This window comes from Mytilus edulis, chromosome 1 (genome assembly GCF_963676685.1).
Source record: "Mytilus edulis chromosome 1, xbMytEdul2.2, whole genome shotgun sequence".
Lineage (NCBI taxonomy): Eukaryota > Metazoa > Mollusca > Bivalvia > Mytilida > Mytilidae > Mytilus > Mytilus edulis.
In genome coordinates, this window is record NC_092344.1 from 37,061,314 (window position 1) to 37,082,157 (window position 20,844).

The 20,844-nt window shown below is 30.8% G+C and overlaps 1 protein-coding gene across 2 annotated transcripts in view; it reads left to right on the forward strand.

Moving 5' to 3' along the window:
- The window catches only part of LOC139512135 (voltage-dependent calcium channel subunit alpha-2/delta-3-like), a 121,815-nt gene extending 101,409 nt beyond the window's left edge, over positions 1 to 20,406 (forward strand). The window contains exons 29-37 of one of the 2 annotated variants that reach the window (XM_071299537.1): positions 1,952 to 2,025; positions 4,149 to 4,230; positions 6,260 to 6,312; positions 6,572 to 6,633; positions 8,770 to 9,022; positions 12,714 to 12,841; positions 14,450 to 14,535; positions 15,597 to 19,842; positions 20,052 to 20,406. In XM_071299537.1, coding sequence (XP_071155638.1) covers positions 1,952 to 2,025; positions 4,149 to 4,230; positions 6,260 to 6,312; positions 6,572 to 6,633; positions 8,770 to 9,022; positions 12,714 to 12,841; positions 14,450 to 14,535; positions 15,597 to 15,698 — 840 coding nt within the window. In that variant the 3' untranslated portion in view covers positions 15,699 to 19,842; positions 20,052 to 20,406. Of the gene's footprint in view, positions 1 to 1,951; positions 2,026 to 4,148; positions 4,231 to 6,259; positions 6,313 to 6,571; positions 6,634 to 8,769; positions 9,023 to 11,193; positions 11,310 to 12,713; positions 12,842 to 14,449; positions 14,536 to 15,596; positions 19,843 to 20,051 lie in introns of those variants that run through there. The other variant, XM_071299546.1, reaches the window with a different exon arrangement.
- Positions 20,407 to 20,844: the final 438 nt, after the last annotated feature.

Consider the following 20,844-nt stretch of genomic DNA (forward strand, 5'->3'; position numbering starts at 1 on the left):
ATCAAAAAATTTTCAGCATAGTTTCAGATGTTTGTCTGAGGAGTTCAGCAATAACTGAACAGTTCAGATTATTTTCAGCTTCAGTTCAGCGATGTCTGAATTTTTCAGCACAGTCTGAACTTTTCAGAAAATGTTACAGCACTTTTTCAGCAAATCTGAACATTCCAGTAAGTTTTCAGTATTTGTTCAGAATTTGGAAAAAGTGCTTCAGCACGTTTTCAGATCCCAAAATTTGGTTCAGCATGCATTCAGCTAGGATCCAGAACCTATTCAGCAAAACTCAGCAAAAATTCAGACATTCTTTTTCATGAGGGAAGTCCTCTGTATGAAGGGATATCTTTTCTATTACTGGCTAAAGGGTACAAGAAAATTAACAGTTCTCTGCCAGTTTTATCCTTGTACAAGTTAATTTTCTATTTTATTGTGATCTGTGGCAGGCTTTTGTATTGTTATGAGTTACAATTTATGACTAAAATTAGCAAAGACCCATCAAAACAACATTTGATACAAAAATTTAACAATACTTTTAGATATTTGGATGATATATTGGCTCTAAATAATGACGACTTCAGTATGTATACTAAAGAAATTTATCCTGTAGAACTTACTTTAAATAAAGCTAATGATAACAATGACCACTGCCCTTTCCTCGATCTTGATATCTATATCATAAACGGGAAGCTTAATACAAAAATTTATGATAAAAGAGATGATTTTTCATTTCCTATTGTTAATTATCCATTTTTAGATGGTGACGTTCCCTTGTCACCATCTTATGGTGTTTATATATCTCAACTTGTACGATTCGCTCGTGTATGTAACAATGTATTAGATTTTAGCGAGAGAAATTTATGTATTACTGAAAAATTATTACACCAGGGTTTTCGATATCACAAACTGGTCAAAACATTTACTAAATTTTATCACCGGTATAAGGAAATAATTCGTAAATATAACTCAACATGCAGACATCTTATACGTTCAGGTATTTCACATCCAAAATTTTATGGAAATATTCTTTATAAAGCACAAAAATGTCAGTATTCTCCTCAGAAACTAACAAAACCTTTAAATAGACTTATTAAAAGGGGATATAGTTACGATACTGTTGTCAGGTCATTAAAGATTGCATATTTTGGCTTTAACATTGATTCACTGATAGGGTCTTTGCATCGGAACTAAACACATTTATTTCTAAAAAAACAGTTGTTGGCATGACACGGGTTATGTTCTTCTCATATATTTTATGATAGTATGATACTAAACCCCTAACGGGAGGGATTGTACCTGATATTCATATGATGAAGACATAATCTTTCAATCAGTTTAATTGAGGTCTGGAGCTGGCATGTCAGTTAACTGCTAGTAGTCTGTTGTTATTTATGTATTATTGTCATTTTATTTATTTTCTTTTGTTACATCTTTTGACATCAGACTCGGACTTCTCTTGAACTGAATTTTAATGTGCATATTGTTATTCTTTTACTTTTCTACATTGGCTAGAGGTATAGGGGGAGGGTTGAGATCTCATAAACATGTTTAACCCCGCCGCATTTTTGCGCCTGTCCCAAGTCAGGAGCCTCTGGCCTTTGTTAGTCTTGTATGATTTTAAATTTTAGTTTCTTGTGTATAATTCGGAGTTTAGTATGACGTCCATTATCACTGTACTATTATGCATATTTTAGGGGCCAGCTGAAGGACACCTACGGGTGCGGGAATTCTCGCTACATTGAAGACCCATTGGTTGCCTTCGGCTGTTGTTTGCTCTATGGTCGGGTGGTTGTCGCTTTGACATATTCACCATTTCCTTTCTCAATTTTATTTCACCTGATTTTTATGCAATACATCAGTAAACAAAAAAAACAAATGAAGATTTAGCTTCCATTAAAGAGCACATTATAAGATGAGATAAAACACTTGATATTTAACATGTAGTTACACTTTATTTCAGATGACATCAGCTGGTAAACTTTTAGAGGACCAGTCATTAATGCAAGAATTAATTGACAACGGCTTTTATAAACAGTAAGTTTGGTTTAAATCAATCACTGTATATAGGAATTATTATAGCATGAAACAAAACATGTGTTACAGTGCTATATTACATGATTTGCGGGAACCTAATATCTGTTCTAAAAATAGAATGATGTCATTGTTAAAATCATCTTTGAAAAATTTGGAGTTATCTTCCTTTGTCTGGAATTGCTGTTTAATCAACTACACAGTCTGGATCATACTTCATCAGAAATTATCTCCCCATTACGACAGTTCATTTTCACAATCGTAGAAATGGAAGCCATTGTAGGGATGACGCGCTACCAATTTTGCTCATGGAAACCGATAAATTTATCCACATTGCACCATTACGATCCTTAAATGTCAGTTGTATTTTAAAAGACAAATGTATCAACTAGCTAATGAGCATCAGTTAATGATCTTGTCTGCATTGATTCAACTAAAAACTATTGTCTGATCGGTTGTCATTTTTTCAAAATTTTCGAAAATTCATAAACATTTAACAAAATTCTAATTAAAAATTTGGTGGAAGGGCAGACTAGATTTTTTTAGTGTATAAAGACTAGAAACCCTATAGTTTTCACACACAAAAAAATATATTTTTTCAAAGATATGCATTTTCATCATCCAACTTGAAAGACTGTCGTCAAGTTCTTTCACTAAAAAAATAGCTATTCGAACACACCTTCTCTGTTTTTGTGACTCATTAGATAGGTATTTCACTTGACCCATATATTTAATCTTTTGGTAGTGTTATTTTTTTGTGTTATAAAGTCAATCTGTAGCTTTGATATATAAAAATAATAGAATCTGAAGCGAGACGATGTATAAAATAATCTTACTTTGTACGATATCAAGACAAAATATTCAACTCAAACACTCCCTACCATAAAAAGATGCACTCGATTTTCTATTTTCGATACAATTGTTACCGATTTTTTGGAATTTTTTTTCACTTAATGGAAGGGCAGACACGAAAATTTTTGAACTAATAGATTGATATGTTTTCCGTCCGTGGTAATTTTTTCCAAAAAATCGGAGGTTATGCGTGTTCTTCATCCAACTTGAAAGATACTGATATCGTCGACTTGAAATCTAATTGTTCTGATTAACTATGTACTAGATAAATTGAAAACTTATGCAAATGTTTTTTTTTAAATAAAACACCTCGTAATTTAGAAGAAAATTGTAATTTTGTTTGTTTCTATTAACTTTTAAAATTTTTGTCACTATAGTAAACAATACAGTACACATTTATCGCCTTCTTTAACAAAGAGCTTTGATTCTTTTGTTCTATTTCAACTGGGTTTCAGACTGCTACTACCAATGCAATAATTAATTTTAATTTCCACTGATAAATAAAAGCAATCTTTACCGTTCAGTGCTTACAAACACTTTGATTAGTCACAACTTATTAACCAGCTACTTTATTGGTCTGTTATGTTTTTGTTATGCCCCACCTATGATAGTAGAGGGGCATTATGTTTTCTGGTCTGCCTCCGTTCGTTCGTGCATCCGTCCGTCCGTTCGCTTCAGGTTAAAGTTTTTGGTCAAGGTAGTTTTTGAAGAAGTTGAAGTCCAATCAACTTGAAACTTAGTACACATGTTCCCCATGATATGATCTTTCTAATTTTAGTGCCAAATTATATTTTTGACCCCAATTTCATGGTCTACTGAACATAGAAAATGAAATTGCGAAGTTCAGGTTAAAGTTTTTGATCAAGGTAGTTTTTGATGAAGTTAAAGTTACATCAACTTTAAACTTAGTACACATGTTCCCTATGATATGATCTTTCTAATTATAATTCCAAATTATAATTTTGACCCCAATTTCACGGTCCACTGAACATAGAAAATGATAGTGCGAGTGGGGCATTTGTGTACTATGGACACATTCTTGTTAATGTTTTGCATCAGTTCTGTTTCACAGTGATCTCAGATTTCCTTTGCTAGACTTTTTTGGTACTTTTAAATGATTGACTTCTTGACAGCTATATATGGTATGTTTATGCTGAAGAAGTTCATACACAGTTTAAGTTCATAACAGTTTGGAATGAATAAAAAATAGCAACACATTAAATCTAATGTAATGATTTGGTGTGAACTAGCATTATGTTTTAAATATATTTTAGAGAAAAATATTTGAATCAACAAGTCATGTGTAAAAAGGAGCTCCAAAAGGATGGTGAAAACTCCGCTGCCTTTTTACTAAACGTAAGTATTTCAGGTTAGAAATGCATACATGTGAACCTCCCGACGGGAGTACAAAACTCCCGTTTTCAGGGGTCCCCTCCCGTCCTCCCGTCGAAGAGAAAAAAATCCCGTGTAGAAAAAATTTCATGAATGAAAATTTTCAGTCGCCATTTTTACTATTTTGTTTACAAAATTTATCATTGAGATCGTAAAAACCCGAGATTTTTTAAGTCGTAAAAACACGAGGTTTATCGAATGTATCCGGTGTAACTGACATTACCTGATTACGCAACATGTGGAGATTTTAATTCTTGCTAAAGGCTAATTAACAAGTGATAATAGTTTGATTGAACAATCATAAGGTGTTTGTATATCAATTACTCGATGTGGCTTCTGTTTATGGCACACGCCAAGGATGATTAAAGGGAAATACCGATAAATACCGGCATTGATGGAAAATGGAATGTTGTTGTCCAAAAATTTATCGGAAGTTTTTTGATGCCGAGAAAAACACTTATTGTATATGAAAATCTCGAGATGAAAATACTGGAAAAAGGAATGGTTTCAGCTCAATGTGAGCTGTTTGCTACACAAGCTGACTGAAAAAATATATAAGCAAATTGATTATTTTGTACACCATTATGTGTTCAAAATGCCAAAACGACAGTTATCTTCAAAGACACCAGTTTCAAAACAACAGAAATATTTGACAAAGTTCAACAATGTTTGTTAATTTATTATTTATTTATTATGTAATAAATGTATAGCATAAATCTCTCTTATATATATCTCAAGCCAATGCCAATGAAAAACAAATAAAAAAAAGATTCTCATCAGCAATCAACAATGTAAAACAAAAGAAAAAAAGATTCTCATCAGCAATCAACAATGTAAAACAAAAGAAAAAAATATTCTCATCAGCAATCAACAATGTTAAATAAAAAAAAAAAGATTCTTCTCAATTATTCCTTAATATATGCAGACTTTAACTAATGCCATTCACAAGGAAGATTGAAGAAAAAAACACATCATACGGTTAGTTTTACGACGAAAAATATGTCGATAAAAAACCTCCTGATCTGAGGTCCAATCTCCTGACCAAAATTTCCAAATCTCCTGATCTGAATTTTACAGTCCATCACATGTATGGAAATGATTTAAATGAAGAGATTAAGGCATATTAAACTTTGATAAGCTCTACCTAGATTTCACAAAAAAAATAGCAAGACAAGATCAACAAATGTGTCTTCAATGCCAATATGGACACACCACTTCTTACTGTGCTTGAATAATGATTTTTTTTTGTAAGCAGAATAAAAATAATATTGGCAATACAATATTAACAAAATTAAAATTTCTCCCCAATTTATTCAAAATTATTAGGTATGGTAGAGGAAGTTCTCTACATATTGTTTGCAAACGGTTTTGAATAGATGGATAATATGGCCTCTAGAGGCAATGAATGTTTGATTTTATATGTGTCAACCTATATTTGTTCCGCCTAACAGAAGTTCCACTGGAAACTTTGTTATAAACAATGTCAGAATACCTATTCCTGTTGGAACAAATATTCTATACTATTTATTCCGTTAGGAACATATACTGTAATATTTATTCCTGTGGAAATAATATTCCAGAAGATTTTTTCCTTTTGGAACTTATATTATGAAGGAACTTATATTCCGTGACATATGGACCATTTTTATTTAAAAGATCATCCTTCATGAAATTTCTTTGTGAAATGTTTTGAAATTTTAGCAGATTGATAAAAACAAAATCATCTGAAGCTAAATTTGTTATAAATTATCATTTCTTGAACAAGAAATAAGAGAATTTGTCAGGTGAGTAATTCAGGTTCCTGGAAACCTCTTGTTTATGGAATACCCATTTCATCATCCAATTGTTCAGCACATGGTGTCCCACATATTAATGTGAATTGTTGTATTGCTCCTCGATACAGACTTTGTATGTTGAATTTTAACCCCTCTAATTTTTTGTTGAAAACAAATAGAACAGTAAATTTAAGTTCAACTTTCTTCTTTTTTTTCAGCCATTCAAACAGTTTGCAAATTTAATTTTTTGGATGTTTACAGAAACAGTCATGTAAGTTATTATAGAACATTTATGTATGTATTCTTTGCCCTGATCAGTTTTCCTTGCTTTGCATTAGTCAGTGTCTTCTCAGAAATAAATGATTGAAATTTTCTGGAATATTCAATGAGTAAGTTAATGAAACAACAGATTAACATAATCTTTAGTTGCCTAAAATCTCAAGTAATGTTTGTTTCTCTCAAAATTAATTTGTAATATTTGAAATTTAGCTAACATAAGATTAAGCTGTATTTGCCTGCTTTTGTTGTAGATTTTTATATGAGTGGAGTTGGTTTACAGAAGATTACAGTGTGTATGCTCAAGCTCCTAAAAGTAAGTTAGCCACAGAGTTCCAAGGATTTTGTATGTTCATATTTATTTCATTTAGAACTGCACACCACATTAAAAACAAAGACTGTTGTAACAATTGTTTTGAACCAATTTGAACTAAAAAAAAACAATCCACAGCCTATCTGTTTTTACCATTTGCACCAACTTATGTCTTGGGAACACAGTTCTGAATTTTTAAAAGGTACATTGCAGATGACATAATTTACTTGAAGAAAGTATAAGACACCATTTCATCCTCTACAATCATCTAAATTCTTCATCTGTTTAAATAAATTTAGTTGCTTAGGTCAATATTTATCAACTTTAACTTCGATTTGTAGTCAAAAGATAAAAGGTAATTTTTGTTAAGCCTGTGACTTTTGTCGCAGAAAGCTCGACATAGGAATAGTGATCTGGCAGTGGCTCCTACAATGGTGGCTACTACAGTGGCAGCATTAGCCAACTTCTTAAAAGCTTTATATTTTAGAAGGTTGAAGATATGGATGCTTCATACATTGTATATAGATGCTTAATGTTACGAAGTTTCTGTCGGTCACATGTGCATTATCCTTGACCTCATTTTCATGATTCAGTGACTACTTGAAAAAAAAGTTAAGATTGTTTGTATCATTAATTTTTTACTTATTATTAGGAATAGGATACCTATTTTTGGTATGTACATACCTTGCAAGGTCCTCATGCCCATCAGACAGTTTTCACTTGACCTCATTTCATGGATCAGTAAACAAGGTTAAGTTTTGGTGGTCAAGTCCATATCTCAGGTACTATAAGCTACAGGTCTAGCATATTTGGTGTATGGAAGCATTGTAAGGTGTACATGTCCAGCTAGTATATGTCATCTGACCTTTACCTCATTTTCATGGTTCAGTGGTTATAGTTAAGTTTTAGTGTTTTGGTCTGTTTTTCGTAAACTATGGAATAGGTAGACTATAATTGGTGTATGGAATGATTTTAATGTGTACATTTCCAACTGGCAGGCGTCATCTGACCTTGACCTCATTTTCATGGTTCAGTGATCAAAGTTTAGTTTTTGAATTTATTTTTCTTACACTATATGCAATTAGGTCAACTATATTTGGTATATGGAAATATTATATGATTTACATGTCAGTCTCACAGGTTTTATTTGACCTTGACCCTATTTTCACAGTTTATTGCTTAGTGTTAAGTTTATGTCTTTTGGTCTGTGTTTCTTAAACTATAACCAATAGGTAAACTATATTTGCATTATGGAAGGATTGTAAGCTGAACATGTCTGCCTGGCATTGTTCGTCTGACTTTGACCTCACTTTCATGATTCATTGGTCAATGTTTATTTTTCTTGGTTAAGTCTGTGTCTTAGAAACTATATGTAGTGTATTTGAATGATTGTAAGGTATGCATGTATTTCTTGTTTGGTGTATATGATCTTGACCTCATTTTCTTGGATTATGTTAAGTGTATTTAATAGTTTTAGTAAAGCTTTCTTATTAGGACTATCAACAAAATATCAATGGTTAGTAAAGAAGTCGAGACATTTCAAAGTGTGCACTCGTGTTAAATATTTGATACGAAACAATGATATATTTTCTCAGTTTATATTGAGGAAGTACTCATAAGAAATTCAGTACCATGCAGTCCATTAATATCAAAGTTGATTTGCAACACTTATACAGATGTACAAAGAGAAACAATTCAATTTCAGACATCCAGAATTATGAGCAATTGAGATGTGCAAGTTAACATTACTTTTGGTTTTGCTTTTGCATAAGGTCATGTGTTCTCCTCTCATCACTTGACATTTTATCATCCATCTTTAATAGTTCATTGATTTTAAGAAAAATCTTCTCTGAAACTACTGAGCTAATTTAAATCAAACTTTGCCACTATCATCAGAGAGATAAATTGAAAGGTTAAGACAACTTCTTAGAGTATAACATTTGTAATGAAATGGTTTTGTGTATTAATTTATATTAGTGGGAGTTTTCATGATTAAGTCAGCTGTTTTTGGATTGAGATCTATGATTTTCACTATTCAGAAATGTATATTGTATTTCAGAACACACATGTTTCTTGTTCAAAGATTTACATGAAACTTCTGAGTTTATTACTTTACCAGAAATGTATATTGTATTTCAGAACACACATGTTTCTTGTTCAAAGATTTACAAGAAACTTCAAAGTTTAGTACTTTACCAAGGTCATACCAACATCATTTACTACAGACAGTTCCAATATGTCCCATGATGGACATACCATGTGCTAGGTATCAAACTAGAAACAGGATGAACTTTAATAAACTAAAGAGATACAAACACAATCCATTTGTGTCATCAACATCAGATTGCAAGTACTGTGCTGATCCAGCTGACTGTATGCCACAGTGTAATAGGTTAGTTACAGAATATTGATATGGGATGATGCCTATACAAGTATTGATTATATGACTGCTATTGTTTTTGTAGTATGAGCATTTGCAGTTATTTATCTTGTAAAAAAAACTGTTTTTTAACCAAATAGAAGCAATGAAAACAGAAATTATTAGTTTTACACCCCCAGTTAATTCCATTACAGTCTATTGTTTAAAAACCATAACAGACAAAAACATGTTTTTCATTCATTCAGTGGTATTTATCATTCCACTACTCTTTCTTTTATTATGTAGGAGTCGTAATGTTTATTTAGTTTTTTCTTGTTATTTAAATTTTTAGATTTTTCAACTTTATAGATTGTGCATTTCTTTAAAACATTTAACCTCATTGTATGTTTATCTGGTAAATATAACTCTTAATTAAACATTAGAAGCTAAAGCGTGCTTCATAAAGACATAAAATTGAGAATGGAAATGGGGAATATGTCAAAGAGACAACAACCCAACCATAGAAAAAACTACAGCAGAAGGTCACTTACAGGTCTTCAATGTAGCGAGAAATTCCCTCACACGGAGTCGTCCTTCAGTTGGCCCCTACACAAATATATACTAGTTCAGTGATAATGAACGCCATACTAATTTCCAAATTGTACACAAGAAACTAAAATTAAAATAATACAAGACTAACAAAGGCCAGAGGCTCCTGACTTGGGACAGGCGCAAAAATGCGACGGGGTTAAACATGTTTATGAGATCTCAACCCTCCCCCTATACCTCTAGCCAATGTAGAAAAGTAAACCATAACAATACACACATTTAAAACTCAGTTCAAGAGAAGTCCGAGTCTGATGTCAGAAGACGCAACCAAAGAAAATAAACAAAATGACAATAATACATAAATAACAACAGACTACTAGCAGTTAACTGACATGCCAGCTCCAGACTTCAATTAAACTGATTGAAAGATTATGATTTCATCATATGAATATCAGGCACAGTCCTTCCCGTTAGGGGTTTAGTATCATACCATCATAACATATATGAGAAGAACATAACCCGTATCATGCCAACAACTGGTTTTTGAATAAATGTGTTTAGTTCCGATGCAAAAACCCTATAAGTGAATCAATATTAAAGCCAAAATATGCAATCTTTAATGACCTGACAACAGTATCGTAACTATATCCCTTCTTAATAAGTCTATTTAAAGGTTTTGTTAGTTTCTGAGGTGAATACTGACATTTTTGTGCTTTATAAAGAATATTTCCATAAAAAATTGGATGTGAAGTCTGCATGTTGAGCTATATTTACGAATGATGTCCTTCTACCTATGGTAAAATTTAGTAAATGTTTTGACTAGTTTGTGATAGCATTTATTTAAAATGTATGTTATTAAATTAATGGTAAGGATAAGCTAACCCAGTGGTGTTTTAATTGAGGAAGGCCATAGATAAGGGTATAGTAATGTCCTTTACCGTCAGGCGTCAATAGTCATTTTCAGCTACCATAAGCGTCAAATTGGTTAAATTTTTACCATGATTCGTCAAACTATCCTTAGCATTATTCGTCAGAGGTCTCTCTTGTTACCGTCATTTTTGGGGAAAATTTAACGTGATTCGTCATAATCAGTCAATTTTCTTATCGTCTAAAAGAAAGTGTACATTTTATCGTCGTGCATCAAAAATTACCGTTAACATCATTTTTACCGTGATTCGTCATGAAGGTACCCCCATTACCACCCTCATGGATTAAGGAAAAAAATCATTTTCGGTTCAAACACCTTTACACTTTATGTCCATCAATTTATTATGTTAACTTCTTTTATTAGGCATATTTTACTGTTTTGTGTAAATGCTTAAAATAAGCTTTTATCACATTTTCTAAGATGCACAAACAAATAGTTTAGAATAGTTTAGAATTTTTTCGTTAATTCTATAATTGGAGGGACTTGTCTGCAATGAGCCATATGATTATCAAGAAAGGAAAAAATGCTTTGAATTATTATTTTACAGGGCAGTCCTAATCCATAAGATTTATTGTTTTGCTTCTACATTTGTTACTGTCAAAAGCAAAACAGTATCTCAAACATTTTGCATGACTGGAAATCATATATTGGACTCTGCTAAGTTGTCTCTAGGCTAAAGTTGTCTCTAGGCTATGTCTCGTAACATTGCAGTCTTGTTTGTTTTCAGTATATTAAAGAGATGTTTAGATAAGTAGTCTGTGCAAGCTTAGTAGCACAACTTAATTTTGTTATGCATTTTTTTTAGTTCATTTGCATATTTATATTAAAGCCAATTTTTACTTCACACACAAACAAGGAATGATATTTTTCTTACTTGAATAACAAACAAGGAACAAACTTTTTCATTACTTTACCAAAAGTTATATATTACTTTGATTTCCCAGAAAATTTAATTATGCTGTTTCTTTACTTTACTATATACTCTACATACAAGGAATGACTGTTTTTATGCCTATATACTGTCTTTGATTGCACATAAAAATAAGATACTGGTATGTTGTTTACTTGTGTGTTGTCATAAGGAGAAACAGGTCTATTAACTGCTTGACTACGTCTGGTCATCCATCTCTCTGGCTAGAAAACTTTCTTCAAAGATTTGTTTGCCTCTACAGGAGGAAATGATTGTTCAGATTTATAAAGTTTTTGATTGTTAGCAATTTTAACATCTTTTGTGCAACTACTTACTACCTGTTTGTTAATAGTATGAATTTTACAACACTTGGGAAAATTGTTTGTCAATGTTTTCTTGGCCTGGATTTTAATTAGTTATACTTCAGTACACATGGAACCTCATGCAATTGCATGAAGTGATTCAGGTCCAAACCTGTTATTAGTCTTGTCTTATCCCTCTGCTCATATATCTTTCTGTCTGTCCAACTTCAATATTTTACTACCTAACTCTTTAAATGCCTTGAGTGATTTTCATAAGATTTTACCACCAAATTGATAAGAATGATTGTCTCGAAGCCTGTATTACAACTCTTACAAACAATAAATGGAATAACCAAAGCTTAATTGTTGGTCAAGTTACTCCTTGCATGAGTAATTGTCTTCACAAGATACCTTGGAATTTGGTTGTTTGTTATACTCATAAATCACTTCTTATATATTTTTATTGGTAATTTTGTTTTATTCACATATTACAATTGAATTCTTTACATAGTAACCAAATACAAGTTATATTTTGATCTTGTTTTTTTATGTATGACATATGTTTCTTATATATGACATGTTTTGCACTATGATAAATAGTATAGGGTTTGAAAAGTGAAAAATGGTTTTCTTTATTCAATTATTGTGAAACATGATGTAATGGTAAACTGACAGAATGCATGTATTTTTGTAGAAGAATATCTAGATTGTTTTGAATTGCAAAAAAAAAAGGAAACCATACATCCTGTACTTGTAAAATAGTTGTACTGTCTTAGTGGTCTTTTTGGTACCTTGTTAGTCTAGAGTGCCAGAGGTCATTGATTTGAATCCTGGCAGATTCAATTGAAAGACTTTAGAATTCATTTTTGTTTTTGCTGCTTCCACCATAATCATCATCAATAAATAATTGCAATTATTAAACAACTTTAATACATAATCCTAACACATACAACTACAAAATGTATTTGCATGAAATATTTGTAACCATTGATTTGTTATTTTATTAAATGTTTTTTTTACACATGGATGTTTCAGGAGTTACACTGTACAGTGGATAGACGATACCAATTTAATGTTTGTTGCTGCAGCTTCACCTGTTAGATGTATTAAATGTTTATCTGAAAAGTTGGGTCCACCTTCAGATATGAACACAGAAAAAATATGTATCCTTTCTGGTTGATCTAAAATATCAAATGAATAATATGATGATTTAATGGTAATGAGTACAATTTATGTTTTACCTCAACTGACTGATATTGTCAATATTATTGAAGTGGCTATGATCTGAAAATTATTGATCAGTTCAATATCAACAATGCATGAGTATTTTATGATCAAATCATAAGCCTGGTTGTACCTTTGATAACTATTATGAATGAAATATTTGCCATAGATTCAATGAAATGTGGTCCCTTGATAATGGAGCTATATAGTATACATAAAAAATAACATGAAAGTTTAATCCAATTGCATGAGAAGTGCTTATTTAAAAAGATAAACATGGCACATCATTGTTAATACTTATGAAATGATTGATGGAAATACTTGCCAGTATTTGTCAACAACATACACTATGACATCTTGGAAAGATACTTTATTTTATTTAGGCCTTACTGAATCAGTGAGGGATATGTATATTTGAAAATTACAAAGCCATTGTGGAGAAATTTGAGGCAATATAATACTTAGAAGCCTGTAAAGTGGTACAGTCTCCTTGGAGCCATAGATATAGGAAGATGTGGTGTGAGTGCCAATGAGACAACTCTCCATTCAAATAACAATTTAAAAAAAAAGTAAACCATTATAGCCTTTAACACAGAGCCTTGGCTCACACCGAACAACAAGCTGCAAAGGGCCCCAAAATTACTAGTGTAAAACCATTCAAACGGGAAAACCAACAGTCTAATCTATATAAAATTAAAAAAACAAGAAACGAGAACATGTATAAATTACATAAACAAACAAAAACTACTGTACATCAGATTCCTGACTTAGGACAGGTGCAAAAATTTGCAGTAGGATTAAATGTTTTAATGGATCCAAACCTTCTCCCTTTTTCTGAAACAATAGCATAACTTCACAACATAGAAAAACACATGGTAAAATATCAATTGGCAGGCTTAACTCAATCAAAAAAGGTACATTAATACACTGTAAACGAATAAATTTGATCTGCGATATCTGAATGCAAATGCATAGTTAATAAAATATTAGGGACAAACATTCAAGGCCAAAAAGCAAACAAACAAGTCCAAACAAAGCCAGGGCAAGTCACCACTGTGAAATATTTAACCCTTCGAAAATATTCACTTTAGAAAAAAAATCTTGAAGTTTATACAAATGTAGTAAGAAGAAGTGAAACTTAGAATATATTCAAAATAATGTTTTTTTTCACCAAAGACTTTCAAATTAGTATTTCCTGCTATTCTGCTTAGAACACTGTGTTAATAAGTTCGATCAAAGGCTTTGACTTAGAACAATATTTCCTGATATGGTGACATATTTTCCTGATAAATGTAAATTTTGACTGAGCATGTTGTTAAAAAAAGAGCATATTCATATCTCATTAACATGTTCTTGTCCTGAATATTCATTTAATTTGCCACTGGGCATACATCAGTCATCCATCACCATCATCAAATTAAAAAAAGGAAAAGTAGCCATGTTAATTTTCTGCTTTGTTTGAATAGACATTTTTTAACCTTTTTTAACCTAGTCTTGTAGTGCCCAATATACATATACATATAAAGTGATCTTTAACAGTTGGTCAGATACTGAAGAAGAAACATGTGATACATTATTGAATAAATCAGTATTAATTAAAACTAGAGATGAATGTATAGATAGTCATGAATCTGTAAGTATTATTACATAGTAGGATATATACAAAGGAGTCTGTATTCAATTGTAAACTTGAACTCATCTTTGTCACTAGAGATTCAAAAGCATCAATTGAACAGTTTTGAATCAATAAAGGACTATAAATCCTGAATAGCAACAGAAAAATCCTCATTTCTGAGTTTACCTTCAAATTTGTTATTATTAAAAAGCATATTACAGTTAGAAAAGCATAATCATTGAGTTTTCAAGACAAGAAGAACATAAAGTGCCTTTTTCCTCATAACTCTAGCATTAAGAATCGTCAATATTGAATTTGACATCAAAGGAGTAGGTCCGGTAAGAGCCGATTTTGGCCTCAAATTTCAGGTTCATCTAACGAAAGTTTTTGGACACTTTTTTAACACTTGAGTGTCTATTTCAATTGATTCGATTAGTTAATGTGAAAGATTTTAACTGATTTAGTCATTAAAAACTCTTTGATTCAAGCTTAAATATGAAAAATCTATCAAATATGCCAAAAAACGTCACTTTTCAGGTGTTTTTTGTCACAAATGAAAGTGGCCGCATCCGTGTTCATCCTCAACCTTTATATATGTTTTGTATTATCATCAAATACAACTTATATTTCAATATTATGAATGAACACGAATGCGGCCACTTTCATTTTAGACGGAAACTGTCTAAAAATTAACCAAAATGCTAAAATTTTTAAGATTTCAGTAATTTAGCATGACTAAATGATGCTAGAACGCGATATTTGTGCATTGTATTGTCAAAAACAGCTCATATTTATGTAGCAGAAGCATTTTGCTTTCCAAAATATAGCTTAAAGATTACATTTTCACAATTTTCTAAAACTGCTATATTTTGGGGCCAAAAAGGGGTCTTATTGAACCTTCTCCTTTGAAATTCAAATGACAAATATTTTGAGTTATGGGATCTAAGCTCAATCCAGTTTCAGACAAAAGAAATATAATAAGATCATGCATTAAAGTAATATTTTTAATGATAAAAATTAGTAAACTAGAACAATTCATGTTAAAACAAGATGCTAATTTTAATATTCTTTTTTTTCAGGAACCTGAGTTAGAAAGTGGACAAGCAAGAAATTCTTTTTCATATGTTATTTTAGCTTTGACTTTTGTGTTATGTTTGACAGCCAATCAAAAGTCAGTATGATATTAACTGCTGCCTTAGAAACCATTTGTGATGAACTTATTTTGAAAGTGCCTGTTTGATTAAGACTTAATATGGTTTTGTTTGTAATTTGCTCAATTAAGATATCAAACTGTACAGATTATATAGAGGAAATAATTTTCAGTGACGTAGAGGTGTGCAGTCAGTTTATATGCATTAGTCCTTTTTTACCAGTAAATCAAGTGCTTAGCATTTAGTTAATTACTATTTCATTCTAATTTTTTTATCAAAGTTTTTTTTTCTTCATTTTGTTGTTCATTTTTTATGCATTCTTATTTTTGTGCTGTTTAAATCAGACAAAACTTAGAAGAAGATGTTCATTAGAGTGAGTTAGTATGTTTGAAAGTTAGACTGGAGTGTGCCAATATATCACTAAGCAGGGTATTTTCTTATTTCATTAACATTTTATTGTCCAGAAGTATGCGATATTTGTCGTTACATGTGAAACACTCATCTATCGGATCTATCTATCTTTAACTTTAGTGAAATTGTATGACCAAGTTCCTTTTCTTGTTAATTAATCTTAATATTATCATACATTAACCATTGCATGAATGAATCTTGGACAATAGGTCAGCAACCAGACATAACTAGTGACTATCACTTTACCTTAACCTTATTTTCATAGTCCAGTGGTCAAGTATAGTTTTTTTATTTCATTTTCTGCTCCATTTTAAGGCATGACAAGTCAACAATATTTTGTATGATGATTTACTATTAGAAGTATATGTTCACCTGCCCTTAAAAAAATATGATATTGCAGCAAAGGAAACATTTTAGTAGATGTATGCCAAATTTTGTATTTTTTAAAAATACCAATATTGAAGGGTATTCATGATAAATTGCATTCAGTTTGTTTTTTGTTTATTATTGATTATACTAAAAGTATAAGTCATTCATAAGTGTTCTTCACATTGTTTCAGTTACATATCAAATTTCAAATTTTGGATGTTAGATGTAATTCTTGATTGTTTTACCTCATATTGATCTAATATTTTCAAATTTCACGGGAATTATTATTTTACATTCAAGAGAGATAATCTTTTTGAGCTAATCAGGTTGCATTGTTTCTAGTCCGAAGCCAGTAGTTTTGTTAAACTTTTTAGGCTAAATATAAAAACAATGCTTTTTATAACAAGCAAAAGATTTGTGTACTGTTTTTATTACTTGATGCTTTTGGTTTTATTAAGTAAACTTTAACATTTAAATTCTTTGTAGTGCACTTTTATCAACTGATATACATTTAACAGTTTTGAAGATTAATTTAATTTCTCCATTTGATACATTATTGAGAGTCATTGTTAAATCTATTAAATCAGAATTGGTATTCATTTGAATAGTTCATCATATATAGGAGATATTTGTTTTGCAAATGGACAATCTGTATAGAATGCTTTATTTTAAATATTTATGTTTTGTTATGACTGTCATTCAAGAAGCCAATAAAAAACATTTGAGATGGTTCATAGTAATTTCAGTAAAGTTATTTATACACTACCCTTCATTCAAATCATTCCAGCCCTTGAATTGCCATGAAATTCGCACACAAAAAGAGTGAATATTCTGAAATATGCCTGATTTCCAATTGTTTAGAAGCATGTTTTAAAATTCTAGAATATATTTTAAACATTAGCATAATACAGGATTGATTTTATAACATCCAGTGTTCTCCCAAGAATTTTCAAATAGCACCATGGAAATTAACATAGCACTGGTTTTCCCAAAACATATAGCAGCATGGTGCCTATACATTCTATTGTAAAATTCTTCAAGATAGCACCATGGTAGAAAATTCAGCTTCAGGGTATCAATGTGCTTTAAAGCCCTGGAAAGGACACTTGACATCAATGAAAATTGAAAGGTCTAGATAATCTGTCACAAAAAGAGTTTTTACTTTATACCAAATTCAAATTGTGTATATAATTTTAATTTTAGGTGACTAAAAGAATATTTTGTATGTATCATTCCATTTACTCAGTTCACGCCAAGCTCATAAAATTAAAATTAGTAAATATATTGAAGTCAAACTTACAGAGATATTACTTCAGAGACTCAAACCCACCTTTCTTTCATGTTGTGTTGATTTTGTAAGCTTTAACCAAATTAATTCCTTATAAGACAATGGTATTTTTGCCATGTTCTGAAGTCCTATTACTATGATGATGATTAACAAAAAAATATGGTGTACATGTACCTGGAAGCTCATTGGATTTCGTTTTTCATGAGATCCTCCATATTGATGTTTTAAAAGCCATGAAACAAAAATTATGAATCTGTATGGCAAACATGACTGTTAAAAGACATTATCAAGGAATTTATATTTCCTTTTCCTTTCCAATTTGTTGTGTGTTAACAATAGATATTTTTAGTCGGATCATATTACAATAAGCCTATAGATTGATCAGAGTAGTATTTAAGTCAGACTTAATAGGAATTCCTCTGACTTTACACAGTCATTGGTATTCATTTTTCATTATATAGATAGAGGAAATCCCATGAATATTGTTTGATTTTTGTCGATTAGATATCAGCAATAGTTGGTACATTAATATGTATATAGTTGTTTGGTTTTTTATCTGTTACTCAAATATACAATCAAATGATATTACCGGTAAAATTAATTTTCTGCATGAATTGTTTTTGTACCTTGATTTTTTATGCCCCCACCTAGAGGCATTATGTTTTCCTATCTGTGTGTCCCTTTTTCATTTGTTCGTCTGTCTGTCCAACTTCTTGTTCAAGTTTTTGGTCAAGGTAGTTTTTAATGAAGTTGAAACTTAGTACACATGTTCCCTGTGATATGATCTTTCTAATTGTTAATGTCAAATTAGAGTTTTGACCCCTATCTCACAGATGATAGTGTCCCCTTCAAGTTTAAGTTTTTTGTCCAGGTAGTTTTTGAACATAGAAAATTATACTGTGAGTTGGGCATCTATGTACTATGGACACATTCTTGTTTCACTTCAAATCAACCAGTTAAAACTCAAGTTTTAGTAGTAACTTATATGTTTTAGACTAAGCAGAAGATTCCTGATTTATGATGTTTACAATTGTATTGGGTTATTCAGGTTAAACTGTGGCTTACTAGACTGAAATTAGAGTACCACCTGACTTCATCTTTCAGAAATTTTAGCATATTGTAATGGATAAAAAAATACATATATGTTTGTATTGGATTGTTTTGAAATTTACTGTTCAAAAGTTGTTTCCCTTAGTTATTTGGAAATTTGGATGTTATTGGATTCCGGTTGACAATGAAAGTGCTGTTTGACAAAATTTACACACTTTTATGAAACATACAATACAGGTCACTGTCATTTTGAAATTTGAATTTGGCATTTGCAGTCAAATAGTTTTTTCTGCAATAACTAGATCATCTAAAATTGTTAATATTGTTAAACATGACTTGTTTTATTTAAGATTAGGGACTTTTTAGATGATCAAAACTATGGATTGCTTTCCTGTTCTGGTTTATTTTAATTTAAAAGAGTTTGACTTGCTCTTGTTTTACTCTGGTTGTAACAAGGACTAGTGATAGATTATGTTATGGAGCATGTATATGAAAGGTATAAAGAGAACTACATAATTCAAAAGAATATGGAAAAATACAAAAATGAGTGTATTGATGCATTTTATAATTGCATATTTTTTTCTAAATGTTTAGCTACATAAAAAAACAATGTGATATACTTTCTTGCTATTTAGGTTATTACTTATCAATACTACATGCCTTTATTATTTTAAGGATGTGTATGTGGAGCTATTTATATACATTAATGATGCATACTTAATTATAGTTAAGATGAAGATTTTTAAAATGTTTGTTTACGTGTTCAGAAAAGAAAAAAAATGTTTGTGTTCATCATATGTCAATGTTGTGCATCTGAAGTCACATGTTAAAGGTTATCCCCCAAACATATAGTGCACACTAAAATTGATATCATATCTTGCACATTCAAGTTGACCATTCAGAATCAAATTACAACACATTGTGGTGTTGTTGCCAAATTGGTTATAGCAGCAGAGACAAATTGGTTTGTTTGGTGTTTTTTTCTTTACATTATCTTTATAATGACTACCATATCCTTATAAAACTGAAGAAAATTAAGAGGACAATTGGAGTACTGTGGATTCATTTATTTTCGTGGGTATCAATTTTCGTGGATTGCTGAAATTTTGCATATTCGTGGCTATTTAATTTCGTGGTTTTGCCAATCTCTGTATACAAAACCTATTTAATAAGTGTAATCGTTGAACATTTGAATTCGTGGTTCACCTGTACCCACGAAAACCACGAAAATTGGTATCCAACGAATAATAATGAATCCACAGTAGTATTATGATGTCCTGAGAAAATATTAAATAAAACTGCATACAAAATTGAGGATGATCAGTGTGGTATATAATTGTACATACTGTAAAAATTGTTAAATTTGCTCACTTATGACTTAAATGCTTAAACGAATTCTCTTTAACTATGAAATATTGTGAGAGAGCACTATGTATACTATAATATGCTTTGTATCATTGTTATTCACCTCATATCATGTATTTATTTGGGAAATGTTACCCACATGTTTTTATATGTTAATTGTTTAATCACATTATATCATTGTTTATTCCATTTTGTTGTGCATTTGTTAAATTTCATGACTTGCATTCAATGAAATAAATTGATTTTCAAATGGTATTGATTTAAGTATTTGCAAAATTTGTCTACAATTCATTCAATACTTACACCGTTCCTTCAATGTTGTTTTCTGCTAGATACAGGGCGAGTTTCTAGCATTTGCTTAGTTTTTAAATACGTTAAACGGTGGTAGAAGTCTGTCATGTGGGTGTTGTAATATGTTTTGTATTGTCCCTATTGAGAAATGAGTTGATTGGTACTTTTATTTTCATAGGTGGTATTATATGTTGCCGGATTTTTGTGTACAAGATTTGATAGTTGTTTTAGTCAGTTTGTTTCACAGTGTTCTTTGCTGATTGCTCAAACTTAACATACCTCTTTCTAATATGTCTTGTACAGTTTTTTAAGGGATATATTTTTTTATTTTAGAATGATGATTTAGATATCTGGTTTAATCTCCTCTTAAATACTATTTGATCATTTTTACTTGTCAAGACA